Raw genomic sequence first — 15,366 nt, 5'->3', positions numbered from 1 at the left:
GGATGGGGCTAGACCCGCTCTCAAAAGAGTTAACAGGAGAGGCTGGAGCGGCCTATGCTTTTCCTCCATGCAGGAACCACACGGCAACGTGCTATGGTGAAACCCAGGGTGACAGCGGGGCTGCGGGCCCCAGGGAGCGGAGCCAGCTCTGACCTCGTCGCAGGCTGCGCAGCGCGGCTTCAGGCACTCTGCGTGATGCCTGCCACAGTAGATCTTCCCATCCTGGTAAAAGTAGATCAAATCCACCAGGAGCTCGTTGCAGACAGTGCAGATAAAGCAGGGTGGGTGCCAGCTGACACCGTGGCCAGCGCGCGATGCAAACACAGCGATGTCCCCGCCGTTGATCTGGCCTCCACACTGTGAGGTGAACAGAGACAGGTCAGTACGAGGAACAGCAGCCCCCAGCTCTCAGCGCCAGGCGGGAAAGGTGCACGACCACCAGCGCCGTTAGCTCGTTACTGAGCACTTACTTTCAGACGAGTCACTGTTCTACCTGCTTCACACGTGGCAGGGGGGGTTTCTTGCGCCCCCCCACCCCCCCATCCCTTCCTAGGCCTACAAGTAAGACGAAGATCATTGTCACTGAGAAAATAAAGAATCACAGACGTGGGAGAGAAAGGCAAGGTCTGTCAGCGCGGTGACGCAGAAGAGCTGTGCTGACAGGAAGCAAACAGCGGAGGTCTCATTATGTCTGAGACATTGCAAACTCCCTGCCGGAGGCCCGGCCTCGTTGAACGCCTGCAGCAAGAGGCTGTGTGGCGTGGGGGAGCGAGAAGGAAGCCTGCAGGACCCGGGGAGCTGGTGGGGACTACACTTAGGGTGGCAGGGGAGTGGGTTCATAAAAACATGCCCACCTTTTACCATTCAGGTTTCTCTAGAAGCCTCTCAGGCATGCTTCTGGCCTGCTTCCTCTGACACGTTTATACACAGTCCCAAATGAAAAGGTTCTGGTCCTAAGGCCAGACTATGGCAAGGATTTCTTTTCTCTCCCTTTCCTATCTTCTCACTCATTTCCAAAGTTCCTTCCCCTGCCCAGAAAGGAGCAAGGCAAAATCCATGATAACCCATGCTTTACAGTTGGGCTCAAGATAAAAAGAATAGAGTCTGAAGGTCTTTGGAGGGAACAATAAAGTGTGAGGCAACAGGTCTGGGGGAGGCTCTCTGCTGATCAAGGCACTGGCCTGAGAGTCCAGCCCCACCTGAGAAGCTGACTCTGGGGGCGACATCTGAAGAGCAGAATGGCCACCCCTAGACCTTTCCCACACACTGCCATCAAAAGCGCTGAGATGCTTCATAGAAAATGAAGTCCAGGTCTCATGGAGTAGTCTCTGGGAGCTCATTCGTGCAAGTGACCAGACATAAGAAAGACATTACATCACAGAAAGTGATACCCCGGCCTTGTGTGGTAACATTAGCAGAGGTGAGGTATGTGTATTGTTAGAAGATAAACCAGGGGGCACATTAAAGCTTTCCAGTTTATTTGCTCCAACACTGATTTGAATTGGGTACCAATCATCAAACCGAAGGTGGCTGGGAGTACTCCAAGGACAGAAACCCAAGGGGAGAGTTTTATAGAGAAGTCATGGAAGTAAAGGCAAGGAAAGTATTTCAGTGACTACAGAGATTAAGTGGTCCCTTTATTTGGGAAAGCCTGGCTGGCTGCTTGTAATTGGTTATTCTTCAGTGTCATTTTCTCAGATTTCGGTACCCTGACTGGTTCATGTTTTGGTCTGCTAATACAGTCTACCAAGGCAATAGAGCCACCCCAGTCTAATGGCCTCCTTGTTTAATTACTGTAACAATACAGAATCCCATTTCACCCTCACCATGATTCTATGACCTAGGTATTCGATACCTCCATTTTGGAGACAACAAAGCTGTTAGGAAAAGTAATAGGGTCAAGGTCACCTGGCAGAATCATGTGTCAAACTTACATCTTTCTGTCTCCATGCTGTCATCACTAGTCTATATCACTCTTGACATATGACTATGAAATGCCCAACTTCCCTTTTGCCTCAGGGGAGCCCTCCTGGGCTGGTCAAGGAGAACTACCCCAGAGTGGCAGAGGCTCTGAATGGAGCACAACCTCACATCTTAACCTCTGACCACCTGCATCTCAGGGGTGGGTGTCAAGGATGAAGACCCCATTGTCAATTCTGGTGCTTTTGCTCCCCTGTTAAGTAGCATCTCCATTTCATCCACTGAGCCTTCCAAACTTCTATCTCTGAAATCCCTCCCAAAAAGGGCCCCCAAATAAATGGCATCCCCTCTGCTCAGGTAGTATGTTTCCTTTTCTTCACCAGTTCAGGTCATGTATCCTCTTGCAATCTACGCCTGAATGGGTCCCTAAAGTGCTTAAGGAGCTAGAGGGGGCCACTCTTTGAGCAGCAGGGCTAAGAAAAGTGCTCAATATATGACCATCAACCCCAGAAGGCTTTTGGAGGTCAAGAGGTCGGGGAGAATGAACCCAGGCAGGCCTGATTCCCACCCTCTTCTCTTAAAAATCCTTCTCCACCATGCCCGGAGCACTCCACAGGAGACTAGAAGAAAAAACAAATCCAAACTCTCAACTCAGTGAGGTCCTAGAAAAGAATGTGGGAGGCCCTAGAAAGAATGCGGAGGTCCATGCACTTTGCTAAAGAATCTTCAGACCCAAGGAGATGACCATCTATCACCTCTTAAAGTGCACTGGTCCTGGGATGATCCTGGGAAAGAGGGTGGCCACGGTCCAGGAAAAGTCCACTTTCTAAGGCTCTCCTTTTAAAATATAATTCCATCATGTCCTTTCTCTGCTCAAATTCCTCCAGTGGACCCCTCCTTCAAGAGGCTGACACAGCCCTCCATGAAACTGGACTTGACTGGTGCAGTCTCCTCCTTTTGTCCCTCCTGCCCTGCCACACGGGCCAACCCCCCACTCCTGGACCATAAGAGAAACGCTCCTGCCACAGCGTCTGTGAACGTGCTATTCCCTCACAGCCCCGTTTCCCTGCCATCACATGACTCACTCCCTCAGTTCCTGACTGTCTCTGTGGAGCCTTCCCAGCCACTTCACTGAAAACTGCAGCCACCTCACACTCCCAGAATTAACTCTTTTCCCCACTGCATTTTCTTCTCTTATTTATTGACATTATTGTCTGACTTCTCTCCTAGGACAGAACTTCTTCCAAGGGCAAGACCAAGCTTTCCAACCATTTGCTCACAGCTGTATCTCCCAGGCCTACCAAGTAGGCTCTCAAGAAAATAACTGCTGAATGAATGAATCAGGGAAGGGATGCCTGAGTGGCCCCCCGGGCACGCCCCAGCCCATGCGCTCACCTGTTCACAGATGGCTCCCGTCATGGTAACTGGGAAGGGCCTCACATTGCCGCGGCCCAGGTTTTCACGTTTCCTTTGGTTGCTGAAGAGCTTCAGCTCCCTTTTCTCTTCCTCATCCAGGGAGTTGCAGTAGCGAACCTGGACAGACACACAGGAAGGTTGGGGGTGGTGGTGGTGGTCATCTTTTGCTCCTGAGGATTCCTGAAGCCCTGGCCTCAGACTTTTTCCTTATTAAACACACATGCACTAGGTTTCACTGTCCTGGCGGGCACTTGAATACCATCAGGCTTGGGGCTATTTAGGTGAGTGTCTACCCGAGATTGCTGACCATCAAAAGAGCTTACTAGAGGCTCAAAACTCAGGAACACAAGTCTCGGACAGGTCAGTGGTTGGCACCTGTTTCTCATGCTCACTGTCCCTCTCTGCTCACCACACTGAGAGCCATGTCACTGGGAGAGCTTTGCTGCTAGTCAACATCTGGGACTTTCTTCTACAAAGTGATGTGGATCTTCAAATTGATCATCATACTCTCACTCTCAGATGGTAAAGCATCTACTTGCAATGTAGGAGACCTGGGTTTGATCCCTGGGTTGGGAAGATCCCCTGGAGAAGGAAATGGCAACCCACTCCAGTACTCCTGCCTGGAAAATCCCATGGATGGAGGAGCCTCGTAGGCTACAGCCCATGGGGTCGCAAAGAGTCTGACAGGACTGAGCAACTTCACTTTCACTTTCCCTCTCACTTCCATGGGCCCAAGGAAATGATCCCTGACACCAAAGGACGGCGCCAGGCCAACGAGCCAGAATTGCGGTCAACACGCTCATGGCGTCTGTATCCCGAAATGAGATGAGAACCAAGGTGTGAGCCTGAGAATTTTATTCAGAGCTCTCTGTTCTCTCAGAAAGTACTTGCATGTTTCTCTGTGTGTAGGAGGGAGAGGGCTGCTCATTGGGCTTTCGTTAACAACTTGCATAAGAGATTTTCCTTCTCGTTCAACACAGAAACTCACAAAAATTAAGGTAGGGACATTAAAGATATTCAAATCTGCTATTTCCCATTCTCTTTTATTTATGCACACCTTGGGAATTTTGCTGTAATCTTGAACTACTATTTACTTAATAATGTTTTAAAAAGTAACTCATTTTTTTTACTTGAATACATTTACTTGAAAAGAAAGTATATTATGACTATAAATAGAAAAGCAATATTGTGAAAAAATAGGGCAGTCATAAAACTAAATACAAGAGTGAAAACAAAACCATACTGTTGGCTTCTAGCTGGTTACTTTTGCTTGTAGGAGATTCTAAAACGGACATTCTCAATGCTGTTACTTAAAAATGGAGATTAGTAGGAGTTGGAGAGGTGTGAGACACCTGCCCACCCAAACTAAAATTTCCCCCGTGACCACTCAGCCACAAGGAATGAAATACAGTTAAAAAAGGGAGAGAGTCTCATTATGTGGTTCAGTATTATTTACTGCCATGTCCTTGTCCCACCCAAAGTCATGGATCTAGACATTTTGGGACACATGGATCTAACCCCACCCTCTATCTTACTTCAGAATAATCTGGACATCAAGAAAGTTAACTGAATTGCCTGGATGCTTTGTCCTATAGATGGTCAAAGGGCAACCTTTGAATTAGGACTAGTTTGAAAACCACTGCAGCTGTATACATCAAAACTGTCTAACCTGTATGAAAAAGGGCATGATCAAATATTTACTTTAGAATCACCCTTTGTCCTTTAAAAGGCCATGTCGAATGGACAAATCTGTCCATTGGGTCACATGTAAGCAATTTTCATCAGTAGGAAGAAAAACTTCGAAGGGTCTATTTTCATGAAATCACAATCAACCAGAAACAGAAATAACAATGAAAAAACAGACAGGAGTAGGTAAGAGGAGGCCACTTTCCTCTATCAAGTAAAAAAAAAGAAAATTTGAAAATAAGAGTCTTCATGTGGAGAATGTACTGCCATGATCTGAATAACCCAAAGAATATGATGACACCACTGACAATTTATGGACATGCTTTGAAACATAGGCACACCCCTCCTGCTTGTAAAAACCGGCATTTTCACTTTCAAATTAGTTACCTGGGCATCAGGTTACAATGCTTGCTTTCCTCTTTAAAGGAGAAAGCATTATTTAAATCTGTTTTATGAAGTCTGAAATAAACAACAGGAAGGGGAATTATGACTCCCTTTCTAGGGAGTTGCTTCAGTTTTTAAGCTTTTGCTCTGCTTATTTAAATTAATTGTTGAGGCTCCTGGTTTATTCTTTTTATTCAAATGTGGGAAGATAAAGACTAAAAAACCACACACTTATTTCCTCAGGGACTGAGCTCGTGGGTGGGGGCAGCTGGTAAAAAGCCGGGTCCAGCTCTCTAGAGGAGTTTTAAATTTCTCCTTTTACCTTGAAATTATGGTTTTCTTTAAAACACAATTAGAGTTAAGTAGACAACTGGATTCTATAGGATCACTACTTTTAAAAACCAGATACATGAACATTAATTTCTAGTTTGCAAACCTAAACCTCCCAAGCATGATGACCTTTTAAAAACGCAAATTTCCTTTTAGGATCAATTTGACTTCAAAGATGATAAATGCCTGCTTAGAGTGCCCTTGTCTGGGTTCAGAAAAAAAAACAAAACAATCTGCAAGTCGTATTTTCAGGAGTAAAAAGGATAACCTTGGCAAGCTGGATTGGAAATAACAAAAACACAGATGTTCACAGCTGCAAATCTGGACATGTAACTTCTACAGCAGTGTAACGTGGAAAACCTACACTCATTCACTAAGAAAAGATGCTGAAAACTCTAAGAGAGTCACAAAGTTTGTGCTGGGCTTAAACTGCCCAGGGCATCTCTTTCATCTAACATGCTCAGGCAACTGGCATTGCATACTCTTCAACTAAGAAAACCTGGACGTGAACTTGTAAAGTTTAGTGCTCTCTGCCCCCAGTAGTTAGTATAGTGCCAGGCACAGAGGCAAATCAACCCCATAAGATTCTGCTTTTCAGTAACCCTTTCCAGAAGGCGTCTGACAGTTTCTTTTACCTCTAACTAAGGAAACCAAAACCTAAAATAAATTGCCCGAGTTTTTCCTTGGGAATCTCACTGACTGCAGCATTCTGATGACGAAAAAGTTAACAATTTGCTAAAAGTTCTAAGGCTTCTTCTTCTTCTTCTTTTTTTTTTTAGTTCTAAGGCTTCTGAAGGCCCCTCTAGCCCCCTTACCTCATTGTCATGCGGTGGCAGCTGGTGTAATAGTTGCTTGATTCGAAGTTTCTCTCCAGGACTGTTGACATAGGGGACTTTCTCTTCTGGGAGACAGCTGTAGTACTGGTGAACCTGAAGGATGGGGAAGCACATGGGTAACTCACCCATTCTTCAAACCACCTGCCCCTTCCCACATCCTGGGAAGATGGTCCCCACAGCAAGACGCAATCTGCTTCCCACTGTCTCCACCCTTCGTGAAACTCCACAGCCTAGGAGTTTATTGCTGCAAGCAGACACATTTATCCTTGAAGAAAGAGCCCCGCGAATCTCCCATGTCTTGGGGCTTTTCCTCTCTCTGTAAGGGAGAAACAAAGCCAGCTAACTTTCCTAGAAAAAGAGATTTCGGCAAACATGCTGATGACCCCAGGGCCAGGGCTTTCTCAGCAGGCTCCCCTGAGACCTGACTTTACCATTTTCTCTCTGTGTCTCCGACATGTAACCTGCCCGCCCAGCCAAAAGGATGTGTCAGCGCCTGTCTTGGCGCTGGAGTCTTTGGCACTTGGAGGACTCTTGGGTCCCTCAGCCTCCACCTACACTAAAAGCCCTCTAGGTTTTGAGCTTTTCCTGAGGACAGGCCAGAAAATCAGGTCTGTTAAAAAGTCACTGAATTCAGGATACAGAATGTGTAATTAAAGATCATCATCTATGTGTTTTTTTTTTGGGGGGGGGGCTACATCTTAGCGTGCTCCCGTTTATAGCTGTTAGGACATATTCTTTCAGTCTCTGAGGCTCATTCAACCCTAATGATGACTTGGGAAAGTACTAAACATCTAATTTTGCCTGAGAAAAGAAAACAGACATTCTACCATCCAGTTGCATGCAAGCTAGGGGAAAAAACTGGCCAAAACAGAAGGTATGTTTTATATAGGAGAGATTAAAAAAAAAAAAATTCCCACAAGCTCAGATGATATCATGGAAAATACTTTTCAACTATCTCTAAACATTATGACCAGCTCTTGTGAAACAAGGCATTCATTCAACAAAATGGAGACGACAGAAGACATGGGGCCCTAAATTCACTGTATTCATTATGCTCCTCAACCATGGTCACATTCCCTGGAGTTTAGGGAGCCTTAGATATGACTACATGTTTTGGGAATGCTGGGGTGAAGAGTTGTGAAAGCTCTGTCTACTTTGATCTCCAGAAATGAAATCATAAGTGTTAGAAGAGAGAGGAAGAAGGCTTTATGATGACAAAGCCGTAAACAAAATGTGAAAGCCATCCTTATTTTTGTAACAAATGATCGTAACCACTCACCATCATATGCATATCATCCTCTTAATCAAATCCCAAAGGCAAACATAAACAGACTTCTTGTCCTAGACTAGCTGACTTTTGAAACCCAGGGCCTTGCAACCCCTCCCTGTAGACACTGGTAGGGAGCCAGGGCCTGGAATTCAGGTTTTGAAGGCAGCCCACAGGTTACCAGCACTCTCCTCTGAGAAGACATATGAGCTCAGATCATGAGTTAGTTTGGGATTAGAAGCTGGCGATGAGCCCATCACAGACTGGCACAGCATTGCGTGCGCAGAACTGCGGTCCACATGCTCACCTGTAAGGGCCACAAGCAGCTGCAGTATACTGGGGAATGGGTTTTGCCTCCCAGGTCAAAAAATGATGGGTGGAAAGGCCTTGTGGCATCATCACTTTGTCATTCTCACAACTCCCATAATAGTTACAGAACATTAGGGGTAAATGCTAATATACAATGAATCACTGTTTGGATAAGCAACAAAGTCCTACTGGATAGCACAGGGAAATACATCCTGTGATAAACTGTCATCAAAAAGAATACAGAAAGAATGTATACATATGTAGAACTGAAGGAAGACCAGTTTTACACAACACCATATATCAACTATGCTTCAATACAAATTTTCTAAAAAATGCATCATACGGTGGATGCATGATCATGAAGAGTCTAATGTGAGCTCCACTGACCTTCCTGGCAATCACCCCTTAACACTCACACAGCCCTGTCTCCACTGCCCAGAGCCGTCACCTTCTGAACTGGTGCCTTAAACAAGCCCTGACTGCTACAGTCCAAGGCTGATCTAGGCTGGAGTCTTCCCTCTATCTTCTGCAGCCATGGCCAAGTAGATCTGAACCCTGCAGTCCTGGCTCTGTCCTTACCCATCCCCGTGTTTCTGGGGTTAAAAACTCTGAGAATCCTTATCACATGATTGTGGCAATTAAATGGGAGTGGAGGCAAAGCATTTAGCTGGCAATAACAATAAATAATAAGAATACACAGCAATAAGTATATTGTGCAGCCTGGTATGCTTCAAATGGGCCAATCCAAATTTTCGTGGCCTCCCTTCCATTTTAATTTTTTTTTTTTTTTTTAACATTAAAACAAAAATTCCCTTCCATTTTAAGAGGTAGGCAACACCCACCGCTGGCTTGTAGAATGAGACCAAATCTGTGAAGCTCCCACTTGCAATGGGTCTAAGAAAGAAGGCTGTGAGGAATAAAGTGCTATTTAAGTTAGTTTGGTTTCAGGGGGTAGAAAGGTAACTTATATAAAAAGATGTGTTTTCTCAAAAACCCAATGAGGAAATGGAAACTTCCAAAGGAAAGTGACTGGTAAGGGATTTCCCATCTCTCTAGGGCTGGTGTCCTTCGCTGTATTCTTTCCTCTCAGCAGATCTCCACACGACTGAGAGTTGACACAACCTCACTTCAGGAGTCCACCCTAGACTGACGAGCCTTGCTCAATTCCAGTTCCTTATGAGAGGCTCTTGGGTGAGGACCACACCTGCAGCCTGGATTGGAGAAGTTTCAGGCTGTTTTAAATGCTGTGTGCATGCTAAGCTGCCTCAGTTGTATCCGACTCTTTGTGACTCCATGGACTGTAGCCCACCAGGCTCCGCTGTCCATGGAATTCTCCAGGCAAGAATACTGGAGTGGGTTGCCATACCCTCCTCCAGGGGATCTTCCTGACCCAGTGACTGAGCCTGTGTCTCCTATGTTTTCTGCATTTGCAGGCGGGTTCTTTACCTACTGGAGTGCCACCTACTGGAGGATAAAGAGTCCCAATGCATGACTGGGCTAAGGGGGAGGAAGTGATGGAGAGCTCTAGAGATACTTAGGTGGTAAATAAATACCTTAGTACTCCGAGGTCCACCCTAAAGACTGAATTCTTAGGTCTGCAGAGGCAGTGACTCTACTCTTTTGAAACATCCTTCCTGGCTGGACATCTTGTGTTGCCTTTTATAATTTAAGTCTACTGATCCCCACTACTGAAAATGTATCTTTTCTACTAGTATTCCAGGAATTCCTTGAATACAAAGTGTTTTAAAATAATTTCTCTCAAGGCAAGCAATAATTTGGTGGACGACTTCAAACAATAGTTGGGGGAAGACTTAAAAGCTTCGACTCTTTGCCACCCCCTCTAACCCAAGGACTGTAGCCCACCAGGGTCCTCTGTCCATGGGATTCTCCATACAGAAATAAAAGAGCTTATCTAGTAAGATGCCCCATTATTAAACCAAAGCAGCTAATACTAACTAACAACCCACCAAATCACTCCCATATTACATGGGAGGTAATCTGGCTTGCTCTGAGGGAGGAGAGTGAGTGGTGCTTCACCACTTTCAAGGCTCTTCAAAGCCTGTTCAAATCAGCAGGAAAAATAATCACTTTGTGCTGCCTTCTGTGTCTCTTCCTGGTGTTTAGGAGCTGGACTCTGCAAGCTCTTCACTGAGTAAAGGGAATTAGCAGACAGATGGGAAGGAGGGAGGGATGGCTTCCTTTCCCCATCTGTCTCTGGCTGAACATGGAAATACAGCATGCATGGAAATGCTCTGGCATCTTCCATAATAAAACTACTGTATAGCTCAAAACAAACACCAATCATACCAATGGGAAGGGGAAAATATTTAATATACTTTCTGGCACTACAAAAATTAAATTTGGCACCACCCCTGAAAACCCTGCAGATTGCTCATTTTAGCCCAAACATGTTTCTCTTGTTAATTTTTACAAGTAAATAATCAAATCCAATAGAATTCTGTCAACGATGATCACTACCAAACCATTATCTGACAGGTTGATGATGTGATTTTTCCTCCTGTTATACTCTGTGTATTTCTCCAAAAGCAGCTCTGTGGCATGTGCTTGGGACTTCGCTCCGGTTACAGATTCCCAGGTAGAGGTGCCCTATGACTGCGACCTGGGTGTAGCCATACGAGGTCCATTTCCTCCAAACAAAAGCATGCTGAGCACAATACACTGGCTCAGGAAAACGAAATAGCCGAAGGCCTTTATTTAAACATGTTACTCTCAACAGTGAGGTTTGGCAATAACTTCAGTCTGTGTCAAGACGGATTGTCAGAGCTTTAGTCAGTGTGCAAAGAAAGTCGACGAAGCAAGACCTCGCCCAATTGGGAAGACCGGGTTTTTCAGAAGGAACTGCACATTTGATAGCATTTCTGCTGGAGCAGAGATGGAAGCCAAAAAGTCAGTGACTACTCGTGGGAGAGAAAAGTGCTTTACACAGGAACAGTGGTTCTCAAAATTGTAGCTTCCACCACAACCACATGGAAGGCTTGTTAAAATACACATCTCTAATCCAGAGGACCTGGGGGTTGGGGGCGATCATTTGCATTTCTAACCACCTTTCTGGGGATGCCCCTACTATTGGTTCAGGGAGCCTATTTTAAGAATTTCAGAGTTACTCATGTGTTTTCCTTCAACAGTCAACCCATGAGATTACCAGATATCCCAGGAGACCCAGAGGAGGCAAATGAAGTTATATGCTCTCATTCAATTTTGTAGGTGTTTCCCTCTCTTTATCTATGTACTTAAAAAGGAGTTCACTAGCTCTGGCAAGAATGAGAAATCCTAAAGGCAAAGTGCTCAAAGTTTGAGGTGGTATATTTTCCGTATCAAAAGCATCCCTTTTTCTTAGAGAGAGATCCCAACAAGAAGTCAGAATTTGGGGGTTGGTTTGAAAATCAATTGTCCCTCACTGTGTCAATGAAGGAAGGGATCAAACAATGTATTTTTTAATTGAGCGGTTCTTATGCCCCAGTGTTTTTATATGTGAACCTTCTCCACATCCATTTTCTATTCTTCCTTAATTAGAATACCATTATTTTACTTAGAGCATCAATATACTCAGCTCAGAAAAACATTTCTGTACCTCTGGAGGAACAACATGTGGCCATGTGAATAAATTCTGGCCAATGACATGTAAAGATGTGACTTCTGGGAGAGCTCTTTTAAAAGGAGGTAAAGTAGTTGACAAAGGCCCCTTTGGCCCATTTCCCCTTCTTCCAGCTTTCTGGCTGGAATGTACAAATGATGGCTGGGGGTTCAGCAGCCATTTTGCACCATGAAGCAACTTTAAGAGTGAAAGTTTCTGAATATACCACAGAGCCCTCATACACCATCACTGGGTTGCCTATTACTGAACTTCTCCAACCAATGAGAGAAATAAATTAGATCTTTATTTAGATTTCAGTTACTTGGAAGTGAGTGTAATTCCCAAATGATGCAGCAACAATTCTCAAGTGTTTGGATACACATACTACAGAATTATTTGAGGTCCTTGTTGAACATTATTCCCATTTTTATCCCACTGGATCTCACAAAGAGCCCAGAATTCTGCATTTTTTTTAAGTTAATTTATTTTTTATTGAAGGATAATTGCTTTACAGAATTTTGCTGTTTTCTGTAAAACCTCAACATAAATCAGCCATAGATATACATATATCCCCTCCCTTTTGAAACTTAATAAAAATATCATACTCAATATGGAGAAACATTGCTTTAAGGGGAAAGCAAATGTGACTTTACAAGGTAAAGGTAAAAACTCACAGAGCGTAATCAACAACGTGCGTTGACACATTAGGAAGGTTTTATAAAAGCGCATCTTAACCCAGAGACTGACCAGAAGATTGGGCCTTTATTTCACATTCTCTCTCTCTCGCAGTTTGAGAAGCTTGGAACCCTGGTTAATCTACCTCAATCCAGGAAGGCAATATCAACCATATGCCTGAGGTCTCAGAGGCAGGTGCTACAGAGAAGGGAGAGATGCGGTGTGAACACGGTGGTTTTTATGAAAAGTGCACACGAGTTCCCAAATGGGGACCTGGAGGATAATCAGATAGTATTACAGCTATGAGCATGGGGTGATGGGCTGCTTCTGAGGGCCCGTTTGTTCATTTGGCACCTCCCTTGCCAGAATTGGCGTCAAAGAGGTAAAATCGTACCAAGTTAGGCTCCTTGCCTTTTCTCTTGGAGATGCACATTACAATTTTAATTGGTTTACTCAGGAAGCAATTCAGGAAATAACAGTCTAAAACCTAATGCCTAAACAATGTATGCATCAGGCTTACGCTCCCATAGGAGTAGGATCAAAAAATCAAGGGAAAAAAAAGCTCATTTGGGGTGTTTTCAAGGAAAAAGATTTCAAAGACCTCCGCTTTTGTTTTTTTCACACCTGATGCCTGATTCAATAGCAAACCGTATCAGATTTACATTCAAAACACACCTCAAATCCAGTCACTGTCCCCCACCCCTTCACAACCAGTCCTACCTCGACCAAATGCTCACAAGAACCACTGCCACAGCTGCTTAAGCACTGCTCTTCTCAAAACCCTTCGTGACTTCCTATCCCGCTCTGGTTCAAAGCTACAGTCCTTACTACAGGCTCACGATCTTGCCTCCTGAAGGGGTGGCTGATCCCATCCCTTAATACATTCTTCCTGTCCAGTCCTGCTCACAACGCCATCCTTCTCACCTCACAGCCCCTGCACTAGCCATTCTCTGCTGGCAACATTCTTCCTCCAGATATTTACAAGATGCTTGTCCTCACTTCTTCCTGTCTTTGCTCAAAAGTCACCTTGTAAGAGAGGTCTTCCCTGACCCAATGAACCAGGGCCCCTACCTCTTACTCTTTAGACCGGTGCTTCTCAACTGGGCCTTACACTGACCCCTGAGGGATATCTGGCAATATCTGAATGTTGTCACAGCTGGTGTGTGCGAGTGTGCATGTGTATATCTGTGTGTGTATGCTATTTACATATAGCTAGTCAAGGCCAGGGAAGCCATTAAACCTCCTACAGTCCATAGTGTGGTTTCCAAAGTAAAGAATGATCTGGATCAAAATGTCACTAGTGTTGAAAATAAGAAACCTTTACCTTGCTTCCCCCCAGAAAAATTTACCAGTTGCTGATACATAATCTACCTGTTCACTGTCTCTCTCTTCCCTCTAGAATGTGAATGCTTGGGGTTTTGTTCACTATCAGAAGAAGGTATTGCACACAGCAGGTGCTCAACAAATGTCTGGGAAATCAACGCATGCTGTGTTCAGATCTCATCTCTTTGCCTTTCTGGTTTATCAGTGGATGTGGACAGGGGCATGCAGCAACAGAATACACAGGTGAGGCTTCAGGATGAATGAGAGCACTTACTTTTTCACCAAATGTAACTGAAGGCAAGACACTAAGAGGTTAACTAAAGTAACTTGTCGATGTACTACTTCTTTAAGAGGAGGGGAAAAAAGCAACACCCCTTTTGATTTGAAGCCAGAGAATTTCTTTCAAGTTGAGTCAACTCTGTTCAAAGAAACTGAAGACAATAATCACATTACAATTGAGGCAGGTACTGTGATTCAGAATCAGGTGAGGTGCTCTGAGGCTATGCCTGTCTGCTCTCACAAGCTCGCTCTCTATCCAACCCTTTCGGTTAACAAAAATTTTATTTAGAATATTAAACTTCAGTGTTTAGTTAGAAAATACTTTCCATTTCGTTTGGAGTGTTATCTGACAGTTATTTATTTTACTCTGTCTTAAAGAAGAGGTGTCAGAAATCGAAGAACTTGGAGTTTTAATACTCTCCCTTGAAGCCGCAATTACATCAAGACCCCTTGATCCCAACACACATGCACTGTGCTATCAAGACCCCTTGATCCCAGCACACATGCACTGTGCTATGTCCACACATTTGCATACATGCCCTAGGCAAGATTTCCCAGCAGCTGCTTACTTTTTTTGGATAACAGTTTTAATACTGCCTTGAGATACGATGTACACATACGTACGTATAAAACAGCAGCGGAGGTGTTTCCTAGAGTGGCTTGGGTGTCTGGACTCTGGAGTCACGCTGTTTGGGTGTGAAAAATGTTTTGAATTTTGAACACTTTTCATCGGTGCATAATTAGGCAATTTTAAAAAAAATCTCTTGTAGACTCAATGTCTTTCTCTGTGAAATGGGAACAATCATATTCACTCTGAAACACTGCTGTGAGGCTCAAGCGATGCACAGGCACACATCACTTTAGTGAGTTTGCTATACCATACTCTGTAGATGCACTGTTTTACAAATTGAAGGCCTGCGGCAATCCTGTGACAAGCAAGTCCAGCGGCACCATTTTTGCAATTGACTTCTCTCTGTGTCAATATTCTGGTAATTCTCCCAATATTTCAAAATTTTCACTGTTATTATTATACTAGTTATAACAATCTGTGATCAGTGATATTTTTTTCCCAAGAAAGCAAACTGAAGATTTACTAAGTGATGGTACGCTCTTGGTAGGGATGTGATTGGTTACTTTTGTAATTGTTTGGGGACACCATGAAATGTGCCCATTTGTCAATAATAACAAATGTTGCTTGGGTTCTGACTGTCCCACTAAACAACGATTCCCCCTCTCTCTTTCTGTTTGGGATCCCTATTTCCTGAAACACAACAATAACAATACTGACATTAGCCCAGTTAATAATCCAACAATGGCCTCTAAAGTGTTCAAGCAAAAGAAAGAGT

At 44.3% G+C, this 15,366-nt stretch overlaps 1 protein-coding gene across 2 annotated transcripts in view; it reads right to left on the bottom strand.

Moving 5' to 3' along the window:
* PRICKLE2 (prickle planar cell polarity protein 2) overlaps positions 1 to 15,366 on the bottom strand; it is a 337,233-nt gene that overhangs the window by 49,626 nt on the left and 272,241 nt on the right. For both annotated transcript variants that reach the window (XM_065933346.1, XM_065933347.1), the window contains 3 exons: positions 6,552 to 6,665; positions 3,316 to 3,453; positions 154 to 357 (listed from right to left, as the gene is read on the bottom strand). In XM_065933346.1, the coding sequence (XP_065789418.1) occupies positions 154 to 357; positions 3,316 to 3,453; positions 6,552 to 6,665 (456 nt within the window). The remainder of the gene's footprint in view (positions 1 to 153; positions 358 to 3,315; positions 3,454 to 6,551; positions 6,666 to 15,366) is intronic.

Source organism: Muntiacus reevesi, chromosome 4 (genome assembly GCF_963930625.1).
Source record: "Muntiacus reevesi chromosome 4, mMunRee1.1, whole genome shotgun sequence".
Classification (NCBI taxonomy): Eukaryota; Metazoa; Chordata; class Mammalia; order Artiodactyla; family Cervidae; genus Muntiacus; species Muntiacus reevesi.
Note: the sequence above shows the minus strand (reverse complement) of the source record. Positions and strands in the feature narration are given on the sequence as shown.